The following is a 13,783-nucleotide window of genomic DNA, read 5'->3' on the forward strand; positions in this document are numbered from 1 at the left end:
TAATGTTTTCTAAAACCATGTTGTGCTGAAGAGAAGAAAGAGTTTGATTCAAGGAAACTGACAAGGTTGGTGAATATAATGTGCTCAAACATTTTACAACATGTGCTGGTTTTGCTGCCAGATTTGTGAATTGGAATAACCTTCCCAGGGCTTCCCAGGGTTGTATCCAGGGCTCGTCATAATATTTTAAAATGGTATCGCGATTCGACACAAGATACACAGGAAAGAACTATTTGAGATACAGATACAAGATACGAAAGCACTGGTTGTAACCGATACGATACATTCCAATTGTATCGTAAGATAATTCGATACATTCGCAACTTGTGATTAAATATCTGTATAATGTAGCACTAAGCGCCTATGCACAAATGTGTTCGCTTGAAAATTTATTAACTGCAACCAACATTGTTTCATTTGGATGAAATGTCTGTTAGCATCTCAAAACATTTGTATTTCTTGCTCAAGGCATATTAGTTTGATTCCGAAACAACTGATTGGTGTTGCATTAGCTGCTTAACATGATAGCTGTTTATACACTTCGCTCATTGCGATTTTTGCTTGTCGCTTTTGTAAATGGTGGCAGTCGCTGCTGTGCTTGATGACGAGCTAGCAGGTTACCATCCAATCACGAGAACGTCAATAGGGAACTTCCGAATGATGGTGCAAATACTGCTGTGTAGTTATAGCTTGCCCGTAAGTGTATTACGGTTTTCACAATACCGAATCACCGGGCAGGTGTACGACAGCAAGGATGATGACGACATTCTTTGCGACGCATCGTGTTTACGTAGAGTACATAAAACTGCAATGACTTTTACATTCTACTTATCTGCTTGCGTGAAGCGTTCATTAGCGATGCCCTCAGTAATGCGCATTATTTTAACAATTATTTCGAGGAGAGAACATGCATGTACAGCCCAGAAACGTCTCAGACGTATTGCATAGTTGCACAAAGCGCCGCAGGACGCCGCCGCTATTCTCATTATATTGCCACTTATAGCTCCAATTAATTGGTGATTAGTAACAGTACAATCATTTAGGAAGCCTAAAAAAGGAAGAATATTACACCTAAGTAAAATAGGAATGTGGTTCCATAACAAACACAGTGAATAAGTATAGAAACCAATACAGGCGGCACCCCCAAGAGCTAATAATAATTGCTGTGCTTGACGTCCCAAAACCATGATATGACTGTGAGAGACGCCATAGTGGAGGGCTCAGGAAATCTGGACAATCTCGGGTTATAAAGCCTAAATATAAACACACGGGCCTCCAGCATTCTGCCTCCATCGAAATGCGGCCGCCGCGACTTCGGGTCAGCGGTTAAGCACCATAAGCACTAGACCACAGCGACGGGTATCCTCTAAAAGCTGTTGCAATTAAGCATTTAAAGGGACAGTAAACAGGCTTCGATATTTTTTACACCCCCAAACAAGCTCTTCAATTTGTACAGTAGACCACGGCGATCACATTTTCCGAATCTTATAGCGCCGCGCTCCGCGCAGACCCTCCATTTCGAAAAAAACAATTCTCGCGCCTTTTTCCTTCGCATGACCAATCCGCCTCGTACGCAAACTTTCCCATGGGCAAGTTGACGTGCTACTGAGCTCGTCGATTGGTCTAAGCAAGGTCTCAACAAGTTAACGTCAGTTCCCCTATCCACCCACCGCTACGAAACTGCGCCTCGTTTCTGGGCCCTGCGGGGATGCTGTTTGGGCCACGCACTTCGCCTTCGACATGAGCAATACGTGGAGGAAGCGTTCGCGACTGCAAATCGAGCTGGTAGAGGTGGAATTTCCGGTAGCTCGGGCGGGCCGCGCTTGCTTGGTTTTCCCGTTCCACGCGCGGCAAGCGGAGTTCTTTTCTGTCCCGCCCCTTCGTCGTCTTGGAAAGCAAGCACGCATTCCTGCTCCATTGTGAACTGTCACAAAGGTTCAATAATATCGAAGAGCCGAAAACTACCCGTGAAGTCACGGAGCACGTGCGACACTGTAAACAATAAACAACCAGGAGCCGCAGCAAGCGGAAGTGCATTGCCACTCATTGAGCTCGCCGATGACGTCATGTCACGTTGCCGAAGTGGGCGGATTCACGACGACGGGCTACGCCTTCCCCTCCCTGTGGCGGAGAAGGGTGAGGAGGCCGCGCGAAAAGTTGAAACCAGCCGGAACGGATGTTCTAACCCCTGTAACTTCCTTATTAGAGCACGTACTCGCAAAAATCTTGTGGCCGCATGTTCACACAGCAAAAGTGCGCATATTCATCTTCATTACAATTTTGGGACCTCGGTATTGTTTACTGGCCCTTTAAAGTAAGGCCACACAAAATTCAGTGCCCATGGAAAAAGCGCAAAACCACTTGTTGGGACGCTCATGAAAAGAACGGATCATTTTGTAATTGTTTCTCCAGTCCCTTTGCCAACATCTGTAAGATGACTCCTAATAAATTACGTTATTATAACGCAAACTCAATTTCCCCATTTTGATATGTAGTAAGCAGACGTTTTGTTACTGTGTACTCCAGAAACGCGCAGATTATTTTATATTTGTGCTCAACATCGCCTTGACATAAAAATAAACTCAAATGAAATATATGAACTCAAACGGTATGAGAAATGGCGCAGACAGTTAAAAGTAAGGATAAAGGAGAAAGCTTACCTTGGCAGCACGTTTAAAATATTGCAGTAAGGAGACCGGAAAAAACAATACAGGACACATAGGTATAATGTATAGGATGGCAAAGAAGGACAGCTTAGAAAGAGCTTGTGCTAACAATCAAGTTATGATTTTAATAACTGACTGAATAAAAGAAAACGAGAGGTACGCCAATATAGCTTCTGTTAGCTGAATGTTTGTTCTGTTACATGCAGCATCGGTATCGGTTGTTCTATATATGTTAGAATGGTATTCTCATATAAGTCAATGTAATTGAATGTTAGTCAAACTCACACCCACGAAGGCCTTTAAGTTGCCGGCCAGTGTGTGAAATGCACAATACGCAAAGCAACCCTATTCTTGCATTCTTAAGACTTCGTAACGAAGCACAACGCAAATGTAACTTCGATGCCTACACTACATAGGCATCAAAATTTGTGCGAAAGACGCTGCACGCATTGGACTACGTCGCACAGGACAGTGGCTAAGAGCAAAGTGTCATGCTACTGACACATCAAAAAAATAAAAAAAATAAAAGGTCGGCTGGCCGTAGACGTTAGCTCGCTTGTCTGTCGAGACGATGCGAACGCTACCACGTGACTGCTGCACGCTCAGAGCTCATCGCCTGCCCTCCCTTGAAAATTCTGGCGGAAAGAAATAGTGTCACTGCGTTTAGTTTCATTCTGGTGGCCCAATGACAATAGTATCAGATTAAGAAGCGGAGCTCAGTGCGCGTTTATTGTTTCGCGCGGTGGTGTTGCGATCGCACTATCTTGAATCATGCGATACGCGATACATTATTCAATGTGTCGGAAGTACAGTTACTGATACATATCATGCGAGACGTACAGCGATACAGATACAAGATAAACAAAAAGTATCTAAGATACATGTATCTTCGATACTGCGAGCACTGGTTGTGTCCATCACCTGTTGACGCGCTACGTCCTCTTACGCTAAACAAACACATGACACAGAGAATAAGTATAAAACGGCTTTTAGAGAACCTTCCAGGTTTCCTCTCGCATAAACAAAAGATTTCAGTTCGTAATTAGGGTATGAAATGGGTCCGGACGAGGGAGCCTTCAACGAACTTTACTACACTCTTAGAAAAAAAGGCTCTTGAATACGGAAAAACCTGTAGGTAAAATGCTGCCGACCACTCTTCCGCATAAGGTAAACGGTAGACCAGAGATGACGTAGAATTCAGAACACGTACAGCTAATAACACATAACATTACCTTGCCCCGTAACAAAGAAATGGAAAGCAGATCACGAAGTCAACTCCGTGGACAATCTATTGCACTACATTAATTGGTATGCTAGCTGTACGTAAAAAACAAATGTGTCTTCTGTAAATGCGATATTAAGCATGCGTAAAAAGAACGTGTTCTCCGAAAGTGCAATAAAGGTGCACGTAAAAAACAAATGTGTCTTCTGTAAGTGCGATATTAAGCATGCGTAAAAAGAACGTGTTCTCCGAAAGTTGAATAAAGGTGCACGTAAAAAACAAATGTGAAGCATACGCAAAGTGAATTCACAGAAGTTTTATTTGATCTCAATATCTTATAGATCTAGAATGCGAAATGCAATGTATAATGGAAACTTGTAAATAATCGTGGCATTTGTACTATTTCCAAATTCCCATGGTACCTGTAACAATGTGCAGTATTGTGCACTGTGTTCACTGGAAAAAAGAAAAAAAGAAGTGTTAGCACAATCATGCTAGGCGAGTACAGAAGCAAGAATTATAGCAAGCACATAGTGTCAGCACATTCTGACGCCTCAAACTCGCGCACCAAAATTGTTGCATAACTGCACCCCCGAATTTTTGTACAACTTGTGCGAGTTATACATTAGAAAATTTGGTAAATGAAAGGTCTCTTTCAGCCTTACGTGAATAAAAGGTTTCTTTTCTTAGAAGTTATCAAGGCTCTTTGTTGTCATTATTTTTAAGTCATAAATTTATTTCGTAGAACATTGATAAAATTAGACCTAAAAAACTCGCATTCCAGGATGATTGTACAAATACATTAATTTCTCCCTGATTATTAGCTTGAGAAATACCACCAGATTTGAAAAATATATACAGCTAAACTCTTTTATAAGAGACATGCACTGAGGGGCACTTGTTGTCAGTGACTGCATTTTTTCGCATGTAACCGACACCTCCAATGCAAACCACGAAAGAAAAAAAAGGGAGGGGGGGGGACTCCCAGCATATTGACAGGAAGCAAACTCACACACCAAAATTGGTGCATAACTCACACCCCGAATTTTTGTACAATTTGTGCGAGTTATACATTAGAAAATGTGGTCAATGAAAGGTCTCTTTTAAGCAGGGTACCATGTTCCCATTTTCTGATCAACCCCCTTTTCGATGCAGGCGCACGGTGTCTCTTATATGCCAATTGTCTGTTACATCAGGGTCTCTAATAAAGAGGTTCAACCGTAAAATCCGAAAACAACTAACCGTACTGATAATGCTGATAAGCTTACTCTCATGATATGCCGCTGAAATGGAGCACTTCACATGAAAAATGGTGCCACGAGAATAAGCTATTAGATGACATTTCATGACCGGTAAAACGCACCTGGTCAGAGTCCAGCTGCTCGGGTGAGACGTTTGCTCGAAGCACATGGTTCAGCTTCATATTTCTCGAATTAACCACTGTCCTTGACCGCTGTCCCCCTTCCCGCTTTTTACCGGTTGGTGGATTGATGAGGAACAGCTGCCTGTAAAACGAAAAGTGTACCTTTACCTCACGAAAGGACACGCAATGCATTGATAGCACAAGACTGTGTAACACCACTATAGAAAGAAGTTAGCTGAGATAGTATTAATACTACCACTACATAAAAAATATATTCGGTTTCCCAAGTCATGCTGGCCAGAGCAGACACGTGCACAAGTGGTTCACATACATTTGCAGCGACTGCTACATCTGACAGTGCAACCAGCTGAAGTGAAATTTAAAAGCATTGTTGGCTGTGTTGAGTGGCTTACAAACCATTGTGCAGTGCAACAAAGCAGCTATGCACAACATTGCATACATTTTAAAAAGTAATGTGGTTTTCACCTCTATGTGCACATGGCATATGATGGTTGGTGCAGGATTCTGAAATAATATGACCACATGAAGTTCCTGCACACCAAAGTCAAGATACATAAATGTCATGTGCAATTTTCTTCTTTTACATTGTTGCTTTCTTGTGCATAGATAACAGGTTAATAGGCTGTGCACATAATGTAATGAAACAATGTGTGTAAAGCAATTAGCAAATTCTATCTGCAACAGGAAATGCAAAAAAGTGACGCCTTAAACTAACTTAAAATTTCAAGCAAGCGTCCCCCCCACCTCCGCTCTGCAACTCGAAATTACCAGAAAAGTGGAAGGCCGTGGGGGGGGGGGGGGGGGAGTTTACAGAATGGCACCAAAATTCAGGATGGTCGTGACAAATTATTGCTCATTTGTTACTTCGGGGGAAAAAAAAACGGTGCATATGGACTACCTCAGAAGTCATTTGGCTCTCGTTCTTGGCAAGGTGCATTACAATCAGGTCAGGGGCGTAGTCGGAAATATTTTCGGGAAAAGGGGAGGGGGTTCCACCATATTTTATGTATGTTCGTGCATGCATATCTACATATGCAAAATTTAAAAATTCCGGGGGGGGGGGGGTTCGAATCCTCCAACCCTTGCCCCCTGGCTATGCCCCTGAATCCCTTTAAAGGGACACTAAAGAGCAAAAAGATTTTTCTCGCATTAGTAAAGTGGTCTTCCACGATACCAAAAACGCCACGCTTGCTGCGAGAAGACGCTTAATAAGCGAGAAAACGTGCAAAAAGAAAATACAGGTGGCGACGCCACCTTGAAATTCCCGCACCATTTGCCTGACATCACATATTTTTGACGGCGCCTGCTTGGGCCTACGTAGTTCCTAATCGGTTGAATCGAAGTACATTGTTCTCCGAGGGGGCCAGAGACTTGACAAAACGAGTTTGTGGAAATTTCTTCGAGCCAGTGGCGCCAAAACACGTTGAATGCTCTTTTAAATCTTTTACGTCACGAATTACAAAGTTCGGCGCGAAATTTAAAAATGAAACTTTGAACTTGTTTTCTCTGCTAATAATAAACCTATGGTGGTGAAATAAACTACACAAGAGTTCTTCGAGGACACTTTATCAATCTAAACCAATTCATTGTTTCTCTTTAGTGTCCCTTTAACAGTGGAGCAGAGTAGTCTGTACAGGTTAAGTCATAAAAAGCATAAATTTTCCTTCATAATAGCAGCTTGCAGTGCAGTGCTTGTTTAACCTCAATTAAATGAGTAGACATTGACAAAGTGAGTGATTCTGGTGTGTGTGTGATGCCACATTCCAATCTACAAATCGCACCATTATCAGCCCACAGAGCAGGCCAATGCTTTTTTTCTCATGTATACGGGATTAACGATTTCAGACTATGGCAAGCCATAACTTACACAAAAATTCGGAAACACTTTTGCTGGTTAAGAATATGTGTGCAGCAGTACTGAATGCCACACACAATTTAAGGTGGCACTTAAAATGTGAGACTGATAGCACAGTTAACAGCCCAAGACCACCAACAGAAAAAAAAAAAATTAAGTAACTGACCTTTGCAAGAATTCCAGTGTTGTCGCAGCATTGTTCGCGTACATCATGTTGAAAGCATAGTAAGTCAGGAACATTACGCAGACTGCCTCGGTGAAATTGGATGCTTCGCAAAACAGTTCCTGCTCACAGGCCACATAGCATTTGTCCGAAAAGATGGTTCCTGTGAAAAAAAAATTTAGTAAGAATCTCGTGAAACTCAGGTTACAGCATCCATTTCAAAAAGACCAATAAGAACTCAACAAGTTTCTCAATATTTAAAGGGTATTGGTGTGAGAATATTGTACCCAACTTTGTTTTTATTCTGTATCAGATGGCTGTGAGCGACATAACAAGTGTTAACCGCAGCACCCTATAAACATGAAGAATTAAAATATAAGCTCATTTATGTAGACATCAAGATGCGTTGCAAAGAGAGTGGAGCTCCTTCCCATAAGGCGCATTTCAAGATGTCTTTGCACATCATGAATATTTAGGGTGATGGTCAAAAACTGCTCGTGCCAGTGCAGGTCAGCCTGCTTCAGAGGCTGCATGGTTGACTGCAGTGTCCCATCATAAGCTAGATGTACAGTATACAGTAGACTCCCGTTAAGACGAACTCGAAGGGACCGCAGTCATCTGTTCGGCTAATCAGGAGTTCGGCTTATCAGAAGTGCCCCCAAAAAGAGACATGCTAACTGGCCAAGTGCATCCAAATATGTTACTTGGAAACACTGAATGGTATAGACTTACAATGGGCGCAAAAAGACAAAAAAAGCATTTATTTAGTTCAGCTTGAAAAAAACTATGCCTTCAGGTAGAGTATTTACACGAATCTTACGAGCACCTGATTTCGCTGGTTCAAAAATAAAAATTCTCATTAAGATATTGCTACCACATCTTAATAAAACTGTAGCACGCTCCTAAGTTTACGATTACAAAAAAGAGAGAGAGAGACAAACAAGCACAATTTTCAAAAATAAAAATTCTCATTAAGATATTGTTACCACATCTTAATGATAAAACTGTAGCACGCTCCTATGTTTACGATTACAAAAAGAGAGAGAGACAAGCAAGCACAATTTTCCTTCAAAGAATGTAAAACTTATTGTCCTGGCAGTTCCTTTTCTTCCGTGAACCTGTTTTGCTGGCTTAAGATCACTTCTGGATACGCCTTGGTCGTGTGCTGTTCCCTTGACAGTCATTATATGCAGAGTTGTTTAAGAAAGTCTGCACGGTTTTCTTCGAGGTCCGGATATTATCCAGTTTTCGGTCCGTAGTAACTTTTTCAGATCGACGTGTAGCTGAAGATATCCCATCGCGCTACTCACGGTCACAAGCCTCGCGCACACGAAAAAGACACGACGCAGCTATATTCAGTGTGCAAAATAGCCTTCCCTTGTCGTGCACTTCCATATTAAAATGGCTCATCACAATTTACACTTCACTGGGAACAGATACAACGCGCACAGGTTCTACGCGAACCAACGCGAACTGACCACACAATGTGCTCGGCCGGCATGGCGGCCGCCATTGTGTGATGGTGATGACAATGCACCTGACCCCTCTGACGGGAGTGCTAGCGCCGCAAACTTGGTTTCGGTTTCGTACTCGATTCCCACAGTCAAATTTTTGTTCCCGTTGTCACCTTCGTTTCAGTTTTATTTTCACTCCCCTTTCGTTTGCTTCTTTGCTTGATCCGGCATTACCGGCATAGCCCGTCGATCTCCCGCTCCAAAGTACTCCAAAGGGAAGAGGCAGCTGACATCGTCATCATCATCATCATCAGGCAAGGAGGTCCATGTGCGTACAATGTGCGGATTGCCTGCGTGATTGCCGCTGCTGGAAAAAACGTGTTGCCTAGATTGTGAAAACGTGGTGTTTTGTCGAACGTGAGGGTGTACTTGGGGGCTAGTGCCGCATTCTAGTTGTCGCAAAGGACGACATCGACGATAAAATAAATGTTGCACTGTTCGTGTAAACGTCTGGCGTGAATTCGGACGCACAAGAAATCCCAGTGCGGCTGAAGTGTTCTTGTTGAGCCTATGATCTCCGATGGCCAACCCTCCTGCACTGCTGGCTTTTTAGCGAAGTGCAAACGCGTATAGGCCGTACTCATCTACTGCTAGGTAAGTGCTGCTGCGCTGTCACGGGGTGTGCCAATCGGCGAGACAGACACTGTTCGGCAGTGTTTTGAAGGTAGGTGGGCTAACGCACTCTGTAGCTGCCGGTGGGTATCGTTTATCGAATGCTGATTGCCTAGAGCATCACGGCGAAACGTCAGCATTTAGCAGCGGCTTTGTCAGCCGGTTACTTCGTCGCATTCTTGTATAAACGTGTTCAAATCCGAAAAAAGGCGGTGATGGAACACCGAGCGAAATAACGTTTCATGTACAGGAAGAGGCGGAGAGAAACAATGACTGTATACTAACTGCTGAAGAAATGATCGTAGGAAACTTGTTCACCATTTTTGCAATGCGCATAGCCTTATTGATTTGTCTGTTTGTGCGTGTGTGTGTCAGCTGATCCGCATATGTGGGCGGCATTGTGGTGCCCGCAAATTCTTCTGCTTACCTGCTGCTACAGCAGTGTATCGTTATAGGTAGGTGTAAATTGGTCCTTTCCTGCTGCCTGAACCCTACGATGAGACATCAGGCAGGCTATACCAATGTTCCATAAATCAAGAAAATCGAGTGCGCAACATCTAAAGAGCAAGGCTCAAAGCTACTACACGTCATAATATAGCAAGCATCTCAGGCCTGCCTTGACACCACGCAGCAAGCACGCTAACATCAACCAACGCCTCAAATATTTCTATTTTGCCCGCTGCTGGGGCACATTGGTTAGGGTGCTTTTATGCTCACGTGAAAGACGCGGTGTCAATCACAGTTGTGGGGGTCGCATTTTGATGGGGGTGAAATGCTAGAGGCATGCGTACTGTGCAATTTCAGAACCCCCAGCTGGTCGAGATTATCCGGAGCCCTCCACTCTCTCGTAGCTTGTATTGCGCTTCGTGACGTTCCCACGAATCTATTCCGATTCATTCCAGCTGTGTTATCCTTAGGATTCGTTGATTCCGTTCGAAGAGTGGAACAAATTTTTAGCACTGCGGCGTAATACTTGTTGCTGAAGTGCCGCGAACAATAGCTGCACAAACAGCACACGCTTATACTTCTACTGCAGAAGTAAAAAGTTCTATAAGCCCCACATATAAGACACTTTCTGTGAATATAAACATGAGTTTCAACATTGACAAAGTCAATAATTAACAAGATTACCTCTTTGATCAATGTATTCTTTGCCACTAGCAAGGGGAATACAGTAGATTACCTTCTCAGCACAGTACGAAGCATTCCGATACAGCACCTTTTACAATATAAGAATTTTTGCTCATATATACATACATAATAAAATATACATTGAATGCATAAACCTTAAAGCTTTTGTGGCATGAAAACACAAAACGCTACACCATGTTACACATTTAACTTTTTATGTAGTGCAACACCTTGCAGGAACACAGTATCACTGCTTTATTTTAAAATTTAGGAGACACCCCATCAATTAAGTGCATTTATTAAACAAAAATGCAATCAATGCAATTTTAGCTGGAGTCTCGGATTCTTGATTAACCTAGCCAGAATGGTAAATCTGTTGAAATGAGTTTGAATGCACCTGGGTGAAAAACTGCCATGCACCTGCAAGATGAAACACTTCCCTTGACACACTAGTTACAAACTTGAAGTAAAACTCAGCTTACCTAGTGCTGCAATGATGGGCGTAGGTGGCAACTCAGAAACCACGTCTGTTATACTTGTACCATGCTGAAAAGGAGCAGAATGACTCTGTAAACAGACAATCTGTAGCATGTACTATTTCAAACTAAGAATGTTTTTTTTCCCATAAATATTCACTGTAAAGCATCATGTATATGTCGTAATTTGTATAACCTTCCCTTATCATGACAAGGTCAGGAAAATAAAGCTTTTCTGCTGAAAAAAGCCATATGCCTATGCATCCAGTGAAACCAGGTTTTATACAAAGGCCCACTGAGATCTCTCTGTGTAATACTGCCACACAATGAACGTTAAATTTCAAGAAGTCTGTGTGTGCCCACATGAGTAGCTGCAGGGCAGTATGGGGAGCTGGAGTGCCAGCCACCCTGTCTGCTGCGGTTTCATCTGCTCATCATGCCTGCAATGTGCAAGCATGCAGTCACGCAGGCTCATGGTTGCAACAACAGTGGCTTACATAACCCTGTCTAAGATTTTGTTCACTGGCCAGACATACTGGGAAGGACAAAGACCACAGCTAAGAAGCGGCATGTTTGATCTCTAAATTGTGCATGCCAGCCATGCAGCGTAAACACTTACTGCACCAAGAACATAGCAGAGCTGAGCACATACTGAGAAGTCAGTCACCTGCACTTTGCTGGTCATCTTTCACAGCAGCATTCTTTTTTCTTATTTATTTGCTAGTTACCGTGCCTTAATGGCTGTGTTCATACCTACTGCCCCAACACTATTTCTGTTAAAATTTCGTCACATGATACACTGAAGCATGTTAGCACATCACATGCAAAATCACTGCCCATATCACGTGATAGATGAGGTCGATCCTGACTATGCAGTGCATCTTGCGTAACTAAAGCCTATTTCAAATACTGTGTGTTAGCACATAGGCGGAGAGTACTGGGGGACTTCCCCCCCCCCCCCCAAACGGTTTCATAGGAGGCAGACCGCCCTCCCCGTCATCAGCCCAGGAAATTTGTCAAGATCTTGGCTTAGGTCCTCGTCTACTGACAACGAACTGTTGCCCATCCTGTCCGCAGTAGCTATTTCACAGGGGGCTTTTCATGCCCGCTTCTTTTTCATTTCAAACTTTTAAAATTCGGATCATGGACCAGTGATGAGAGAAACATTCAGTTGAAAATGCCCCTCAAACGGATTTGTATGTGCAGAATACGTCGCGTCTTGAATCGCGTAGCGACTGGTTTTCAGAAAACAAAAATGCTACTGAGAATACAAAGCAATCCCGACACAATCAGTCAGGGAATGTTTTCGCACAGGCTTGCTCTCCAATAAAAAAAAAGTTAATTCCCTAGTTGTCTACAAATAGGTACACTTCAACATGCCTGCCCATAAAAGTTGCAGAGAAAAGATGGTACGCATTTGTTATTTATCAGCGAAGGGTTTTGCTACCAGTTCAGTGACCTAAAAGCAACTCAAATACTCATCCATAAAACAACCTTCAACGGAAAAATTCGTAACCCAGCTTCGCACTAGGTCTAGTGGTAAATGGCATTTTCTACCATCTGATACTTATTTTTGGCCATCTTAAATTCTATATTCACTGGCATAATTAAAGCCTCTTGTGCCAGCATTATTAGCCCATTCTCTCCTGCCTGGTGCATGTTTTAACCAAGTAAGTAAAGCATGTCAATAAAAAAATTCGGCAGATCCCATGCATTGTCAGAATCGATTTTATGCGATGCAGTGAGCAAGTAGCAGCCTATACGACCTTTTTTTCGCTTTGAGCCAGGCCCGTAGCCAGGGGGCTACGGGAATGAAGGAGTTACACTACTGGCCTGGGAATGAAGGAGTTGCACATAACAAATATGCATCAGCGCTACTTTTAAGAGCTGCTAATTAGCATTTCTGTAAATATATAATCGCAAAACTTGGTTCTACTTTAAACATACCTCGAAAACTTTGAAGAGGGCCTCTTCTTTGACGCCAAAATACGCAGCCAACAATGGCACAAATGCCACATCCTTAGCGTTCTTGCAGCCCTTTGACACCTCCCGCTCTGTCTCGATGACCCATTCGTTGACATCCCTCTTTACTACAGTTTTCATGTGCTTAAACAGCAGTGGGGCGTAACCCCGCAATGACGCCTGGAAACCATCCTGAAATACAAAAAAGTCTGAATTAAATATCCCCAAAACTATGTTCTGAGCAGCTACCCTCGTATATATACTTTCCATTCGAGTAAGCTGTGTTAGCATGTTAACTTTCAAAACTTCATTACATTTGCCGCCTTCCTAGACTTAGAAATATCAGTAATGGGGTGATATGCAAGAATGGCTGTGTACTTAAATTTAATCCACATGAATGTTTAGAAATGCCTACTTTTCAAATAATTCAGCACCTTCCACTGCAGTGCGCATCACAAGTATATGAAGACTGTAGCAGGCAGAAGCCCAGAATTACTTTTGAAAAGCCAGTAGTATGTTTAGAAGAAGTGACGAGCAACAGTCTTAAAGGGGTCATGAACCCTTTTTCCAAGTAATGATCTAATGACCTCAGTTTCGGAGTTTACTGCCTCCCGAATCGATTGCCGCAAAAATTTCTCGAATCCGTCAAGAATCAGCGGAGTTACGGGGGTTTGGCGCACACTCTCAGCGCTTTCTCTCTTTCTCGTGCCGACAAGTGCACTGGAAGCTAGACAGGGAGGGATGACACGGGGGTAAGAAGTTACGTCAGCGCGCGTCATGAAACGCGATCGCTCTCCC

At 43.0% G+C, this 13,783-nt stretch overlaps 1 protein-coding gene across 2 annotated transcripts in view; it reads right to left on the bottom strand.

Annotated features, from left to right (window-relative positions):
• The window catches only part of LOC119373875 (uncharacterized), a 229,561-nt gene extending 216,416 nt beyond the window's left edge, over nt 1–13,145 (bottom strand). Inside the window, exons 1-5 of one of the 2 annotated variants that reach the window (XM_049410956.1) lie at nt 12,971–13,145; nt 11,030–11,093; nt 7,294–7,453; nt 5,252–5,393; nt 4,313–4,344 (exon numbers count right to left, since the gene is read on the bottom strand). In XM_049410956.1, the coding sequence (XP_049266913.1) occupies nt 4,342–4,344; nt 5,252–5,393; nt 7,294–7,453; nt 11,030–11,093; nt 12,971–13,126 (525 nt within the window). In that variant the 5' untranslated portion in view covers nt 13,127–13,145 and the 3' untranslated portion in view covers nt 4,313–4,341. Of the gene's footprint in view, nt 1–4,312; nt 4,345–5,251; nt 5,394–7,293; nt 7,454–11,029; nt 11,094–12,970 lie in introns of those variants that run through there. The other variant, XM_049410957.1, reaches the window with a different exon arrangement.
• Between the last annotated feature and the right edge of the window lie 638 nt (nt 13,146–13,783).

The sequence above is a fragment of the Rhipicephalus sanguineus genome, chromosome 11 (assembly GCF_013339695.2).
Source record: "Rhipicephalus sanguineus isolate Rsan-2018 chromosome 11, BIME_Rsan_1.4, whole genome shotgun sequence".
NCBI lineage: Eukaryota > Metazoa > Arthropoda > Arachnida > Ixodida > Ixodidae > Rhipicephalus > Rhipicephalus sanguineus.